Source organism: Camelus ferus, chromosome 17 (genome assembly GCF_009834535.1).
Source record: "Camelus ferus isolate YT-003-E chromosome 17, BCGSAC_Cfer_1.0, whole genome shotgun sequence".
NCBI classification, from domain to species: domain Eukaryota; kingdom Metazoa; phylum Chordata; class Mammalia; order Artiodactyla; family Camelidae; genus Camelus; species Camelus ferus.
In genome coordinates this window covers 25012075-25026045 of record NC_045712.1, presented here as the reverse complement: position 1 = coordinate 25026045, position 13971 = coordinate 25012075, and the positions used below count along the sequence as shown (strand labels likewise).

Sequence of the window (13971 nt, the reverse complement as noted above, 5' to 3'; positions counted from 1 at the left end):
GACAATGTGTTGATGTGGTGACTGAGGGGTGGGGGTGGGGCAGGGACAGAGTGGATTCTGCAGGGTTCTCTCCTACCAGAGGACATTCCTGGGTGGATTTCACTAACATGCTTTAGAGTAGGGGTCTCCTTACAACATTGGTGAGGAAAGGAGTGTATTTCCTTGGGAAGGGGGTACCCAAAATGTGGCTGGCTCCAGGGAGGGCTGCAGCAGGGTCCCAGTAGGCCCCTCCAGAGTTACAGACTAATCTGTACACCCTCAAGTCACCCTGAGCCTATTCCCCTTTACCCTACTGGCCCACCTCCTTGATGCCCAGGGCCTCTCTCCTAACAGAAGTCTGTGTAAGAGTGGGAGACTGGGGGAGGTGGGCACATACTCTGGAGTCTACCCCTGATGACCAAGGAGTCTAGGACATGGTATGGGAGGGTGGTGTCCTGGACCACAGTGCTGGCTCCAAAAAGGACACAGGCCTTGGAAGCACCAAGGGTGGGGGACCCCTGGGGAAACAAAGGCCAGGCCAGACTGTCCCAGGGCAGGGACACTTCCTCAGGCAGCCAGCAGGAAGGAAGTGAGCGCAGCCCAGTGGGAGGGAGTGGGGAAGCACTGCCCTGACCCCCATTGTTTCCAGCTTTGGGGTCAGCTAGTACAGGCCCAGCACAGGGAGTTCCCCTACACTGGGACAGTGGTGATGGGATACCATCTGGCATGGCAGAACCCTGGCTCTGGGGCAGTCAGTAGGAGGGACAGTGGAGGAAGACATGGCCTTAAAGCCTGGCATCTTGTCGGGAAAATAGGAAGTTACTCCAAGAAGACAAGTCCAGGCTGCACAGAGTGATCCTGCTCCAGACTTGACAAGCTTAAACCTCCAAAAGACAGGCAGGCCAACTTCCCAGACCCAGCAGCCTGTGTCCCTGAACTCCCTCCTCCCTGACTGGGAGTTGGGCTGATGGCCAAGGGCCTGACCTAGCAAAGAACCAGCCTCATAGCAGGACCTGAGAAGTGTGGGTCAAATGTCCACAAGGGGCAGGCAGCAGGTGAGAAGAGGCAGAAGGGACCAGTGGAAGTACTGGGTGGCTGTGCTTTGCCTCCGGGAACTGAAGCCCCAAGCCTACTCTCCTGGTAGTACCTACAGGCAGGAGGCAAGTGGGTTTGGGCTGCAGAACCTCGCAGTAGGTCACGGGCATGGTGGCACCCATCTGATTGCTGTCCACCTCAAGCTGGCCCTTGGAGGTCCAAGCGGCTCAGGCTGTGACTTCATGTGGAGTCAGCTAGCACTGCTGGGGGCAGGACAACTGTTCCAGACCTATCCGAGGTCACTCTCTCAACTCAGGTCAGGCAGGTGGGGCCAATCCCTAGTGAAGCATCCCAGGGCCTTCCAGTACCAGAGATCCCCACTTACTGCACACAATACACAAGTGCGCGGCTCTCCATCCTGAAGGCCTGCGGTGAGGTCCGTGTAAGTAGACTGCCACCTGCTGGCCGTGGCTGGGATGGCTGCAGGCTGCACGCAGGCTCACTCTGAGCCCTGCTGGAGATGGGGGCAGCTAGAGCCCTGGAACCAGGCCTACCTACTGAGCTCAGGCAGTGATCTAGACACTGGGTGTCACAGCCTCAGAGGATGTCACTCTTGTATGCAGGGTCTACAAATAATTTTATTGAACAAATAACACAACAGCCTTCTTATATTGAGGGCTACCCTCCCCAAGCCATTTCTTAACACTCTTAAAGCACAGAGTTTGCACGGTAAAGAATTAAAAAAAAAATCATTTCTACGTAGAAATCAGACTGCCCCAACAACATCACGGACTAGATTATTTACAAGCTTTCACATTTTAAATATTCCTTTTATGGTTGTTCTCTCCTTTCTGTCCCTACCCAGGGGCTCCCGTACTTTCTCCTGACTGATCCTGAAGGGATGGGTATACTGTAGGGAAGGGGTGGTGGGCTCCTCAGAACTACTGGCACCATCCCTGGGGTGCTGTCCCTTACCACAGGGTAGTGAACATGTAAGGGCAAGGGGGATTAGACAGAGTAGGTAGAATGGGGCGACTCCCCATAAGCACAGGCATCCAGGTCCCTTCCTGATCCCTAGCCTATGTCCCCTCAACTTGGCGGTGGGGTGGGACAACAACTAGTCACAGTGGGGAGGGATCAGCCCAGCCCTGGGTAGAGGGAGAAGCCTCCCACACCAGCCTCTACTCCTATTACCAGCTAGCAAACTGTCCATCCATTTGGGGGTGGGAACAGACGGGCAAGAAGAAGGCTTGCGCTGCCCCCAGCCTCTGTCCAACACAGGAGGAATCGAGGTAGCAAACAGGCTGAAATGCTCCAACGAGAGGGTAAAAGAAGTGAGGGAAAGGGAGTTTCAACTCGTGTATAGCTCCCACAGCCTTGGGGCTGGAAAAAGGCAGACCTTGCTTGTAAAGTGCTGTAGCCTCTAGCAGAGCTGGGCCCTAGACAAGCTTCGAAGAAAGCAGGCCAGACAAGGGCACAGGACCCAGGCATTCCTGACCAGTATATGCCCTGCCACGCTCCTTGAAGGGATTGCTGGGGAAGGTGGGCTGGTAACTCCGCCATCAGCCTTTGCCAGCCACCAGCCACCTCTTGTCCACATACAAACCAACACCCAACCAACATTGTATGACTGCCCCGCTTACAGCTGAAGGTTCCAGGCCCGTGGAGTTTATTCAGGTTTGTGGCCCCAGCCTAGGTTCCTCAATGGAAGCCACACCTTGAGCCTGGGGGTTTCTTGCTGAGGCAGGGGGTGTTTATGCCTGCCACTCCCCAGGCTTACACCTCATAGAGGATCACAGGGAAATCCACGTGGATGCGGGGGGGATCCAGCTTCACGATGCCCTGCCATGGAAACAGAGGCTAGTGAGGGCCAGCTCAGGGGCCCTACTCCAGGAAGCCTTCCTGTTCCTCCCAGCTCCTCCCCCAAGAGCCCCCACCATGACAGCAGACCCCATCTGGGTCTACCTCCACACACTCAACATAGGCTCTATGACCACTGCCCAGCCCCTCACCTGAGGAATCAGGTTCTTATGCACCCGCCTCAGCTTGGCCCGCTTCTGCCCGTTCTTGGTGACGATTGTCTCCTCATAGAACTCGTGAGCCAGATCCCCATCCTCGTCATAGAACATGGAGCTGTGTAGAGGGAGAGGGGAACAGGCTGCGCTGGAACCCCACACCTGGTCATAACAAATGCCATAGAACACAGGGAAGTGTGCCCTTCCCAAATGGGGATAAACAACCTTGGTGTGAGGAAGGGAGGATAATATGCTAGAAGAATCCCTTGCTTAGGGTCTGGGGTCTACTAGAAGGAAATGGGGAGTGGGTGGTGGCCAGTGCTACTCTGTCAGACCCTAAGAAGAGCAGCCATACCGAAACATCACTGGTTTGTTCAGCAAGAAGACATCAGGCCCTTGCCTTCACCCAGAAGTTCTAGAGTAGGCAGGATGGAGGCCTGGGCATGTTGGTCTCACTCCAGAAGACACTGTTGGCCCAGGGCCAAAGCCTGAGATAGCAGATGCCTAGGCTAGGAGGGAGCTTACAGGGAAAAAGGCTGCATCCTCCCTGGCCAATGTGGCTGGTGCAGCCAAACTGCCACTGATGGGTCTCCCTAGTATCTACAGCAAAATCTCCAGCATCACCTGAGTGCCAGTCCTCAGGGGCCCATCAGAGCCAGGCCAATCTAGTGCTATGGTCTGGGCCCCTTGGGGGAGCGGGGAGTTCAGCGCTCCAGATCTAGGAAACATACCTGGGTGAGGGTCTTTTTCCCCAGGTCCCATCTCCAAACTAGGGCCCAGTCCTGCTTTCCCGGCCACTACCCAGAGAGGGTCCAACCCCACCACTGTGAGGAACCAAAACAGAGGATCATTCTCCTCTAGGAAGAACTGGGGGTGAGGGAGGATAGGAGCCTTCAGCTTGCAGGCTGGGTGGAAGGGATAAAAGGAGAAGGTCTTTAAGTCTCAGGGAGGCCCAATCTAGCTTCACAGTGCGAAGGGCCTGCCCAGGGACAAGCCTCAGGCCCATTCTTATCCTAGGAAGACCTTGACAGCAGCCAGGCCGCCAGGAACCGACTGCCCGCCTTTCCCCGTTCCTTGTTCCTATGAGGGCCTGAAATATGGGAGTCGTCCTGACTCGGGTGTAGGGGGTAGAGGGGCGGGAGTTCCCCATGATGAGGGGCGCCCAGCCACCCGGTCTGTCCTCCCCGGGGCGGAATCCCGCGCCCTTACCCGCGGCGCGTGAATACGAAGGGGGGCACGACTCGGCCTCGCGGTCGCACCAAAGCTTGCTCAGCGACCACCGCCTCCGGGCCACCGCCCCCCGCCGCCGAGGCGAAGGGCCACAGCCCCCGAGCTTTGGAGCCGCTGGCGCCCATGTCAGGGTCGCCGGCGCATGGTGAGCCCCGCGGCCTCTTCGCTCTCACAGGGCCGTCGGCGCCGCCATGCCCTGCCTGGGCCTCAGCTCTGAGGTGCCGCCGCCGCCTTCCGCAGGCTCTGCTGTCTCCACGGAAACCTCACTTCCGCTTCCAAACGCTCCGCACGCTGCCCCTCTGATTGGCTGCTCCTCTCGTCGGTCTGCGGGGCTGAACCAATAGCCGCCCTCAGATGCTAGGCATCCCAGCATGCCCTGAGAGACGTCAGGTCCCAGCAGGCCACGCTCTGTCCGGCTGGAGCTGCTCCCCACCCAGGAAAGCGGTGGCTGTACCCTCCTCCCGGCTCCTTCCGCGTGTACTGCAGATCCGACGTCCCCAATCCTTAGTGGTCAGGTCCAGATGGCCTGCCCAGCCACCAAATCAGCACTTTAGGGCCTGACCTCAGGCCAGGCAGCTCAGTGCCCGTCTGGCTTCATTCTACCCCCACACCGTTTTTGCGAGTGGAAAAGAAACCGAACGTAAGGAGAATTAGGGAATCGGCCAATGGTTGTATAGCTACGTTCAGGACTGAGGAACTTCAAATTCAGTGTTCTTTCCAAACCCACCAGAAGCCACTCTTCATGAAGGCAAGAATTAACGTCTGTACCTTTGGCAGTGTCTGAGTCACAGTAGTATCTCTAGTTGGTGAAGCGTCTCCCACAGCTTCGCGTGTGTGGTTTCCCTAAGCTCTGGCTGCGGCTCATGTTCTTGCCCCCATCATGACCTGAGCCCGCAGGTGTTGAGTGATGACTCCGTACATATCTGTACACCACATCCTTCACAAATTGGTCCCGTGGGCCCACTTGAAAAGGTGATCTATGAGCCTGTCCATTAATCTTGGCAGCCACTGGCATGAGGGGCAACTGCAGATAAGGTCCCATAATAAAGAATCCAAAAGCGGGAGAATTCTTAAATCTTTATTCAGCCAATTCTCTCAGGCCCCAGGCCCTGATGACTGTCACCCCCACCCCCTTCCCCACAGGAGGCATTCAGCTGAGGCCACAAAATACTACATACATCCGCACACATCATCAAAAATACCCAAGGGCAAGACCCTGGCTTTGACTGGCAAACAAGGCACAGACCTGGGCCAGTACCCACACTCATACAGACCCTGGCCCAGGGACATCCTCCTTGGAGGAGGCACTGAGGCACTGCTGCTGCGCCATGAGCCAGCACTCCCTGACCACAGGGTGTGTGAGGAGTCAGAGGGTGCTGCAAAGGGAACCCTAGACTCTTCCTCGATACCTGCCTTATGTTGCACACCCAACCTTGGCTCGTCCTGAGACCTCATCCAAGACCCCAAACACACAACCTGTCGCCATAGATGAGAGCCCTCATCCCTGCAAACATGACCCTATTCTGTTGGTAGGGACTCCAAAATTCTCATATCTGAGACACAAATTAAGGAGACTTCTGTCTGTTCTACTCCTGCTGCAAGCCTGGAGCAGTGTCCCAGGGCAACCCTAGCCCACCATGACCCAGTACATGAAGCGCAGATGGGTGCAGAGCCATGCTCTGCTACACCCACTGGTGGACACAGGGGGCCATCTCCTTCGCTGTTCTGTGGGCTTGTTCCCCCAGCAAGAGAGGGCCTCCATGCACACTCATTCCTCAGGCCACATGGGCCTTCTCACACTCACACGGCACGCCCTCGGTGCTGCCTACTTTCCTCCTTCCACCCAGGGGTACAAGAGGTCACCCCAGGGGGCAGGCATGCAGGGCCTCTTGGATCTTCTGGCGGCAATAGGAGTACTTCTGCAGGATCTGGCGGAGGTGTTCCTCTTCTTCCCGCTGCAGGATGCGCAGGAAGTTGTGTAGTTCAGGCATGCTGAAAGCATCCCACTGCAGGGGGTAGGGGGGAGACACAGTCTGCAGCAGGCACCACCAAGCCAGCAGGCCCTCCCTAGAGACCAGCACATCATGGTCACACAGCTAGATGGGGCTTTCTAATGTCAGGTTCTTGCCTGAATGGTCTGTATTAGGACTCCCAACAACAATTCTATAGAAGATGGGCCCCACAAAGTAGGGTGGTCACCTTATGGAGAGGCAACCAAACCAAACATTTACTAGTTACCTGTGGACAGGTCATGCCCACTCTCTCTGAGGTTAACCCCACTCTGCAGACGCACTACCTTGGAGCTGTAAAGCTTCCAGGTAAAAAGTCCTAATGCCTGAAGGGGGCACCTCCATGTCTTCCTGTGCCCATCTGTGAGGCTTTGATCTGCCCTGGGATCACCACCATCAGACGGACTCCTGCATCTCCTGAGGACTTTCTACATTAGGAAAGAGCAGAGCACCAAGACAATACTTCCTGGCTTCTTGGGACAAGCCCTAGACCTTGGCATGAGTGTCCTGGAAGCCATCACTTTAGCTACAAGGCTCACATACTCTTGGACAGGCTTTGTGGGGCTTGTCCTCAGCCCTATTCCTCCTTCACACCTTACTAGAGCTGCAACCCACTAGTCCTGCCAAGAAACTACAGAGGGCCATGTACTCACGTTCACCTCCCCAGAGTCATTCTCCTTCAGGACAAAGCTGAGGGCCTTCTCACTGGGTCCTGCAAGGAGCCGGAGCCGCAGGGGCTGCTCATCATCTGACAGCTTCCGCAGGTACACTGAGGGCCAGAAGGGGGGAAGGGAATGTGTGATAGAGTCAGGCGCAGTCCCTTGGCCCCTGAGCGCACAGGCACGTGCATATATACCCTCACACATGATGGTGGGGCTAGGGAGATGCCCACCTTGGCCATGGCGCTCAGCCCGCTCAAAGAGTGCAAACTTGCGGGGGTCATCCACCACCAAGAATTTGCGCAGCAGGGCCTCGATGACCTCGCGTGCCCGCGTGCGTGACAACACATGCAGGTGCTTGACAGCATCCTTGGGCAAGTAGAAGGAAGTGCGCCGTTTCACAGCTGTGCCCCGCCCTGGGCCCCGCCGGGCATCCTGCAAGGAGGGTGGTTTCTTGCTGGAGGGAACCGAGACAGGGCGCACCAGCTTCAGTTGAACCTTGATGAAGCCTGTGTAGGAGCCATCCTTGTTCTAAAGAGGAGAAACCAAAACATGACTAGGTTCCAGGTGAGATGGAACAGATCTGAGTACTACCAGTCCACTTAGGGCTAGGCTGAGTGTGAATAAATCACTGTTTGGGCCCACACAGGAACACCTCAGCTGTGACCCTTTGCACACCAGGCACACAGCTGGGTTCCTGGCTCTCTCCAAAACAAGCTATCAACTCACCAGGCTCATGAACAGGTTGCTGTTGATCTGGCCATTGTACTCCTTGATCTTCTGCTCAATCTCAGCCTGAGAAAGGTCAGGAGTCTCCCACTCCACAGGCTCATCCTGAAAGATGGACCAGCATGGACACAGGACCCTTAAGGAACCCATTCCTCTGCAATGTGTGTCACAGGAAAGGAGGGGAGCCCTGGGTGGACCACCTATGAGCAGCCTTTGGAAACTGATAACAAAGTTCAAGTCCTGATGAGAAGAATCCATCACTGCTCCTGGTTCTGCATGCTATGGGTGGACACAGCCAAGGCAGAATCATTTGGCTTCTCTCTGCCGCCTGCCTGAATCCTCCTCAACATTGGGGAAGGCCCTAAGGATACCTTGAAACCAAGGAAACTGAAAGCATGAGGTCAGGGACCAGGAAAAGATGTAGGAATCTGAGGGACAGCTTGATCCCAGCATGCAAGTCAGGTGGGGTCAAGGTGTGTCCTGGAGAAGGCGGTGCACTTTGCCACTCTGCCTTGGCCATAACCCACTGCAGGGTGAGAAGTATGGGTAGTGGTGCACACCAGGAACCCAGCTACTAGCGGGCAGGAGGGGAAGGGCAATCTCTGCAATGTTAACACTCCTGATGGGAGACCTGGGGCCAGCCCTGTGTTCCTCAGACATAGCGAGGAAACCACTGTGACATGCCATTTGATCTTGACCCAAGTTGCATAAAAAACAGCTTCAGGCCAGGCTCCAAACTGCCAGAGGTGCGTGGTAGAGCCTTCTGGTAGAGCCTGTCCCACAAGTGCCAAATAAGTAGACTTTTGGAACTCTTCCCTGCTGTCTAGAGTTAGTTAGTTTGTTTTTTGTTTTGGGGGGGGGGAGGTAATTAGGCTTATTTATTTATTTTAATTAAGGAGGTATAGGGGATTGAACCCAGGACCTCATGCATGCTAACCATGTGCTCTACCACTGAACTATACCCTCCCTCTCAATCCCCGGTCTAGAGGTGTAACCCAAAGATTTTAGCTCCACCATTCAGCCCTTCTCCTTTTCCTCCAGGGACTGGATTCTTGTCGGAAGGGTGGAGTATGGCCCAGGGCAGCCAGGGCTCTGAATTAACTTCCTTCTGCCAAACTCCCTTCGTCCTTTTGCATCAGCCTTACTTCCTGTTGACGTCAGATAGGTCCTAGTAGGTATGAATGTCACAGATACAGCTGAGATCACCACTGACCAATGCCTTGTTCCAGGGGAGTTCCCAGCAGAATGTCTCCTGCAGTATAACCTTAAACTTGTGCTCAGCTCAGCCCAGGGCAGCGAGGCTTTTCCCTGACTACTGCATTGGAGCCCCCTAAGCTTAAACCATCTGATGGGGACAAATAAGAAGGACAGATGAAGGGTCAGGTAGAGTCCACAGCGTTTTAGCAGTATGCTCTTCACCTTGAACCTGCTGCTGCTCAGCAGCCAGCAAGTGCATGGTGCTGAGGATTGAGGCTGGGGGAGGGGTGGAAATTGAAGCCTGTGTGCTTCCCCAAGCTTCCAAAGGTCTCCTAGACGGAAAAGAGCACTGAGAAGTGAAAACTCCAGCAGAAAGTTTGTTGAAGACAGTGGGAAATCCTGTAGGACTAGTAAGAACAATAGTGTGGGCCCTGGAAAGTGAGGAATCTGGGGGGTAAAACGAAGGCTGCAGGCTGGGAATAAAGGATAAATGTATTTGTTCAGGCCCAAGGAGAGGGACAGGAAGGAGTGACCCCGTGGGAAGAAATGCCAAGATGGGAGGGGTGCTAGGAGGAAAGCTGAGCAGACTAGAGCTGGAGCAAGAAGGAAGAGAATTCTATTTACAGAACAGGGTGATCAAAGGCATGGCACTAAATTATTCTCCTTCCCTAGGATGACTCTAAGCTCTACCTGGGTCCTTCCTCTTCCCTGTTCAGGTTATCCAGGAGCCCTGAACTGGGATGAAGTGACCTCAGTTCCAGCCCCTTCCTTCTCCAGGTCAACCTCCCTCAGTATCTTTACTCATAAAACAAGGGACTTGGACTGGAGACACTGCACTATGCTGTCAGGATTCTAGAGGAGTAAGTTTTTTTCTGTTTCTAAAGCTGACTGCTGGAGGAGGATTCCAACAGCGGTCCCAGAGGGATACACAACGGGACCATGGAATTTCCCTTCTCTTGTACTACAGTCACCCCCCTCTACTCTGCCACTGTCCACAGTGACTGGTGGTTTTTATGTACAGCTTGGAACTCCCCAGCCTCGTTTTCAATTGGTCAGTGTCTTGTGCTTTTCTCACTTTTCCACAATGGAAAATGGCTCAGGCCTGAGTGACAGAGACAGTCCCAGGGATCAACATTCAAACCTTGCACCCAAACTCTGGAGTGAGATCTTGAGGTATAAAATTTTCACTGAAGAATTATCCACAACTCTCTTTTCTTGGCTTATGCAAGGAATTCTGTCCCACTGCTGCCAGATATACTGAACTTCACTTCATGGTCCCCATCCTTCTCCTGATGCCCTGGCCAGGGTGCTCCTCTGAGGTGTACCAGCTCCAGAACAGTTATTTGAGCCTGGTGGTCACAGTCATGGCACACAGCACAGAAGTCTTTGATAATGGGGACACCTGGGAGACTCTGAGACCTACAGCTGCTCTAGTGCCATACCTTATGGTACTGCATTAGTAACCCTTCTCTTGACCTCTCTCAGGGCATTTTACAATCTAGCCTTCCCCACCTCTTGTAGACAAAGTGCTCCTGGATGCTTACAGTCCAAAACAAGGCTTCCTTCCCATCCATTCCCAAATCCCCTTTCTCCAGGTCCGCTCTAATTTTAGTATATGTGTTGCCCAAGCCAGCATTCCAGTTTCCCTCAGGGTGGGGGTCGGGGGAATCGGGATCAGAATCTTCTCCATTCCAGCAGCTGGTGACAGGCCAGGACCGGCAAGAGGTGAGGACTCAGCTGGCTCCATTCAGGAGTGCATATGGAGGGGCCCGGACCTTCCTTTGCCTCTCTCCTAAACACACTTCTCTATTCCGGGCTAGAACTCCTCCCGCTCCACTTCCTCCTGGTCCTCCAGAGTGGGGGCTGGGAGCACCCACACGCGGAAATCGAGGTGTTACTCCAGACTGAGCAGTCAGCCTTAGTAATAGGTGAATAATACCCTGGTCTACCCCAAGCCACTGAGCTGCCTCCCCTAGTTCAACCGGTCTGTGACAGAAACTGAAAGGCCTCAGCAGCCAGTACCCACGCGCTGAAAGCCCAACACACGGTTCCGAGGACTGGCCCGGGTTGGGTCCAGGATCCACGCTGACGGGAGAGCAGGGTTGCTTACAAACTCTCGACGCCGAAACTTACCAGGGAGGGGCGGGGTCCCAGCGACCGCCCCTAGCCTGCCTCCCGCAATCCCCGGCCCCCACCTGGTCCCGGCGCGGCCTGCGCGCCAGCGAGGTACGCGCGGTGAAGTACTGCTCGAGCTCTGAGTCGGAGTCCTCCTGGCTGCAGTAGCCACTGCTTGTTGTGCTGCTCCAGGTCATCTCGAAAGAAGGCGTCCCCGCGTCCGCCTCGCCCATCGCCGCGCCCGCCTGCCCGCCAGCTCCGCAAGTCCCGCGCGCGCGTAGCCTCCAACCACCGCCCCAGGCGCGTATGCGCGTGCGCGCGCGTGTAAGTGTGCGCGAACGCCGGAACCAGTGTCCGCGCCGCAACCGTTAACACTGAAATGTAGACAGCCAGGATCTAGCTCTTGTCTCATTGGAAGAGGAATGTCGAAGGGCGGGGCCACACGCACGCCTCGCCTCAAGGAATGATCTCATCGCTCAGGCAGCTAAACTTGGCTCCGCCTCGCGGGCCCCACCTCCCACGGGGAACAAGTCGCAACGTGTGCGCATGTGCACCACCGTGGCCCCAAGACAGGCTGTTAGAAGGTGCGAAAATTGCGCTTGCGCGGAGCCTGGGTGGCTCTGGGCAGTCCGCGCAGTCAGTACCCCAAGCACCCCTTCGAGCCCGCGCGCAGAATTAGCCATTCTCTGTCGCGGGAAAGTCGGCTATAAGAACGTTTATTGCGCGTAACGCCAAGAGGCCATAGGGAACGCCTGCAAAGTGACCCGCTCGTCTGCGCGTTCCTGCCTTGCCCGTAAGCTCCCAGGTCCCGCGCTCACCACGTTCGTGTCCCTCTCCAGCGCAGGTTCCCATCCCAGGTCCCGGGGCCCGCAGCAGTCTAGGCAGACGAGCGCGCGGCAACGGTAGTGGCAGGTGAACTTGCAATCTGCAGAGAAGCCTGGCTGTGAGGCGGAGGAACCCCGGGGACAGCGGGGAAGAAACGGAAAAGCGTCCCGGGGATAGCCCAGGGGTGAAGGCCGTTGCCCATAATGCTCTGCATGACCGGTATTATCTCAGGCCCCGTTACCGCCCACCGCTACACAGATTTTAGTGTTGGTACACCACCCCCCACCCGCCACCGGCGTGTGCAAACTGGCGAGAAGGCTTCAGGCGGTTAGGGATCCAAGCCTGCTAAACAGTTGGATTTCTGGAGTCGAGGGCAGAACTTTCCCCTTCCTCTTTATCAGCGCCCCTCCCTCCGCCCATTTACTTGAAGGGGGAAAAGAAACCTTGTAACCCAATGCCCCGCTCTAGTTGTTATTTGTCTCTACTCCTCTCACACCAGAAAATTACCTCTCAGTCCCTCGCCTTCACCCTCTACTCATTCCAATCAGGCCTGCCCCTCCCTCCAGGAGACTGCCCTGGTCAGGGTCCTCAGCGACCTGCCCACTGCCAAATCTCCATCTTCACTTCCTCAGCATCATCTGATGCTTGTTCCTCTTGGTTCCTGGGGGGCCCCTTCTATCCTGGTCTTCCTCCCACCTCCCTGCAACTCCTGCTCAGCTCCTTTAGTTCTGTTTCAACTTCCACGTCTAATGGTGGTGTCTCTGAGGCTCAGTCCTGATTGCCTCCCTGCTCTGTGTACACTGACCTACCCCTGATCCAAGGCTTTCATCACTGACCTCTCCCCTCAGATCAAATCCTGTGTATTAGTATCTTTGTTTGGATGTCTAGTAGACATTTCAACCCAACATGGCCAAAATTTAACTCACTTTCTTACCCTTTTAAACTTAGTTTTCCTCACCCCTGCCCTTGCCAGAGTTCCTTATCTCAGCAAAAATCACTACTGTTCTCCATAAAGTTCCTAAATTAACCAGAGCATTGATTCTCAACACAGGCTGCACAGAATAATCTGTTTATAAAAATTACTGATACACTCCCAGTGATTGATTCAACAGGTGTGAGTTAGGGTATAAGCACGGGGGAGTTGGAGGGCTGTAAAAGCATCCCAAGTGATTCTAGCTGGTGTATAGCCAGTGGAAGATCAACTTCTGCTTGCTGGTGAGTCCTGGGAGGGTAGTGGCTGTGTTTCATCTTTTAGCACCTCGTTGACTGAACCTACAGTAGGTATTTACTAAGTGAAGACGCAACAAAACTGCTTGCAGTGGGCCCACCCAAGGTTCTAACTTTTCCATGCCTTCTCCCGTAGGTGGGTAAATTCCCTTCATCCCAGGGTTTCTGGAGGGGGACTTGGGGAGTGACTCTTTGGGAAGGGGCAGGTGTGGGAATACGAACTCAGGGACTGGGTGGCACAAAGACTTTCTCAAGAAGGGCCAACACACTCTTTAAACTCGAAATTAAGCACCTTGTTATTCACAGGTAACTTCCTCTGCCTAACTATGTCTCAAACGCAGGGGGAGCTTGACAAGCTTATAAACCATCTGCCCGAACTCTCTTCTGCTATGGGGCAAAGATAACTGTCCTGGTCCACAGGGACCGTCCCCGTCAAACCCTCTCCGTCGCAACTTGGCCCACAGAGAAGGTGCTGCCCCTTGGCCACCCGTTTCGCTCTCGCCAGCGCAAGGGACCGCTACTCACGTGCGCACTGCAGGCCCTTGCGCACGACGCCCCAGATGAAGTCGCCACAGAGGTCGCACCACGTGTGCGTGGCGGGCCCCGCAGGCTGGAAGCGGTGGCCGCGGCCCGGGACCAGCTGCCTTGCGGGGTTGCGCGCTGTGCCCGGTGCGATGCGCAGCGCGTTGGCACGCTCCAGCCGGGTACGGCCCGGGGTGGCGCACCGCGCGGGTACCAGTTCCCGCAGCTCAATGAGCTCAGGTTCAGCGGACATGGCCCGGTCGGGCCGGGTCTCGGGCCGGCTCTGGGCGCGAGCGAGCGCGGGGCGGGCGGGGCTGCGGGGCGGTCCCCTATGCGGCACCGCCCCCGGACTCAGGCAGAGCGGCGGGAGAGAGCCGAGGGGAGCAGCGCAATGGAAACCTGGGCGCCTGGGCTGTGTCGGCCCGCAGG

At 55.7% G+C, this 13971-nt stretch overlaps 2 protein-coding genes across 3 annotated transcripts; both read right to left on the bottom strand.

Annotated features, from left to right (window-relative positions):
• Positions 1–1632: 1632 nt before the first annotated feature.
• TUSC2 (tumor suppressor 2, mitochondrial calcium regulator) lies at positions 1633–4525 on the bottom strand. The gene is made up of 3 exons (XM_006174091.3): positions 4239–4525; positions 3027–3147; positions 1633–2856 (listed from the first exon to the last, which is right to left on the bottom strand). The coding sequence occupies exons 1-3, from the start codon at positions 4382–4384 to the stop codon at positions 2791–2793; spliced, it is 333 nt and encodes a 110-aa protein (XP_006174153.1). The 5' UTR covers positions 4385–4525; the 3' UTR covers positions 1633–2790.
• A 797-nt stretch (positions 4526–5322) lies between these two features.
• RASSF1 (Ras association domain family member 1) lies at positions 5323–13935 on the bottom strand. 2 transcript variants are annotated; one of them, XM_032458445.1, is made up of 6 exons: positions 13546–13935; positions 11787–11893; positions 7657–7761; positions 7161–7458; positions 6922–7037; positions 5324–6265 (listed from the first exon to the last, which is right to left on the bottom strand). In XM_032458445.1, exons 1-6 carry the CDS (start codon positions 13793–13795, stop codon positions 6119–6121), a joined length of 1023 nt encoding a protein of 340 aa, XP_032314336.1. In that variant the 5' UTR covers positions 13796–13935; the 3' UTR covers positions 5324–6118. The 2 variants fall into 2 exon arrangements, with proteins under 2 accessions (XP_006174150.1, XP_032314336.1); XM_006174088.3 differs by lacking the exons at positions 11787–11893; positions 13546–13935 and adding an exon at positions 11049–11718 and having other exon boundaries at positions 5323–6265.
• Positions 13936–13971: the final 36 nt, after the last annotated feature.

Excerpts from the sequence above, each read along its gene's own strand:
- TUSC2 (XM_006174091.3), bottom strand. The coding sequence starts at position 4,384 with ATGGGCGCCAGCGGCTCCAAAGCTCGGGGGCTGTGGCCCTTCGCCTCG. Across the intron at positions 3,148-4,238 it reads TTCGTATTCACGCGCCGCGG|CTCCATGTTCTATGACGAGG; the intron begins GTAAGGGCGCGG and ends CCCTCTACACAG. Across the intron at positions 2,857-3,026 it reads ATAAGAACCTGATTCCTCAG|GGCATCGTGAAGCTGGATCC; the intron begins GTGAGGGGCTGG and ends TTTCCATGGCAG.
- RASSF1 (XM_032458445.1), bottom strand. The coding sequence starts at position 13,795 with ATGTCCGCTGAACCTGAGCTCATTGAGCTGCGGGAACTGGTACCCGCG. Across the intron at positions 11,894-13,545 it reads CAAGGGCCTGCAGTGCGCAC|ATTGCAAGTTCACCTGCCAC; the intron begins GTGAGTAGCGGT and ends GCTTCTCTGCAG. Across the intron at positions 7,038-7,160 it reads GGCTGAGCGCCATGGCCAAG|TGTACCTGCGGAAGCTGTCA; the intron begins GTGGGCATCTCC and ends TCTGGCCCTCAG.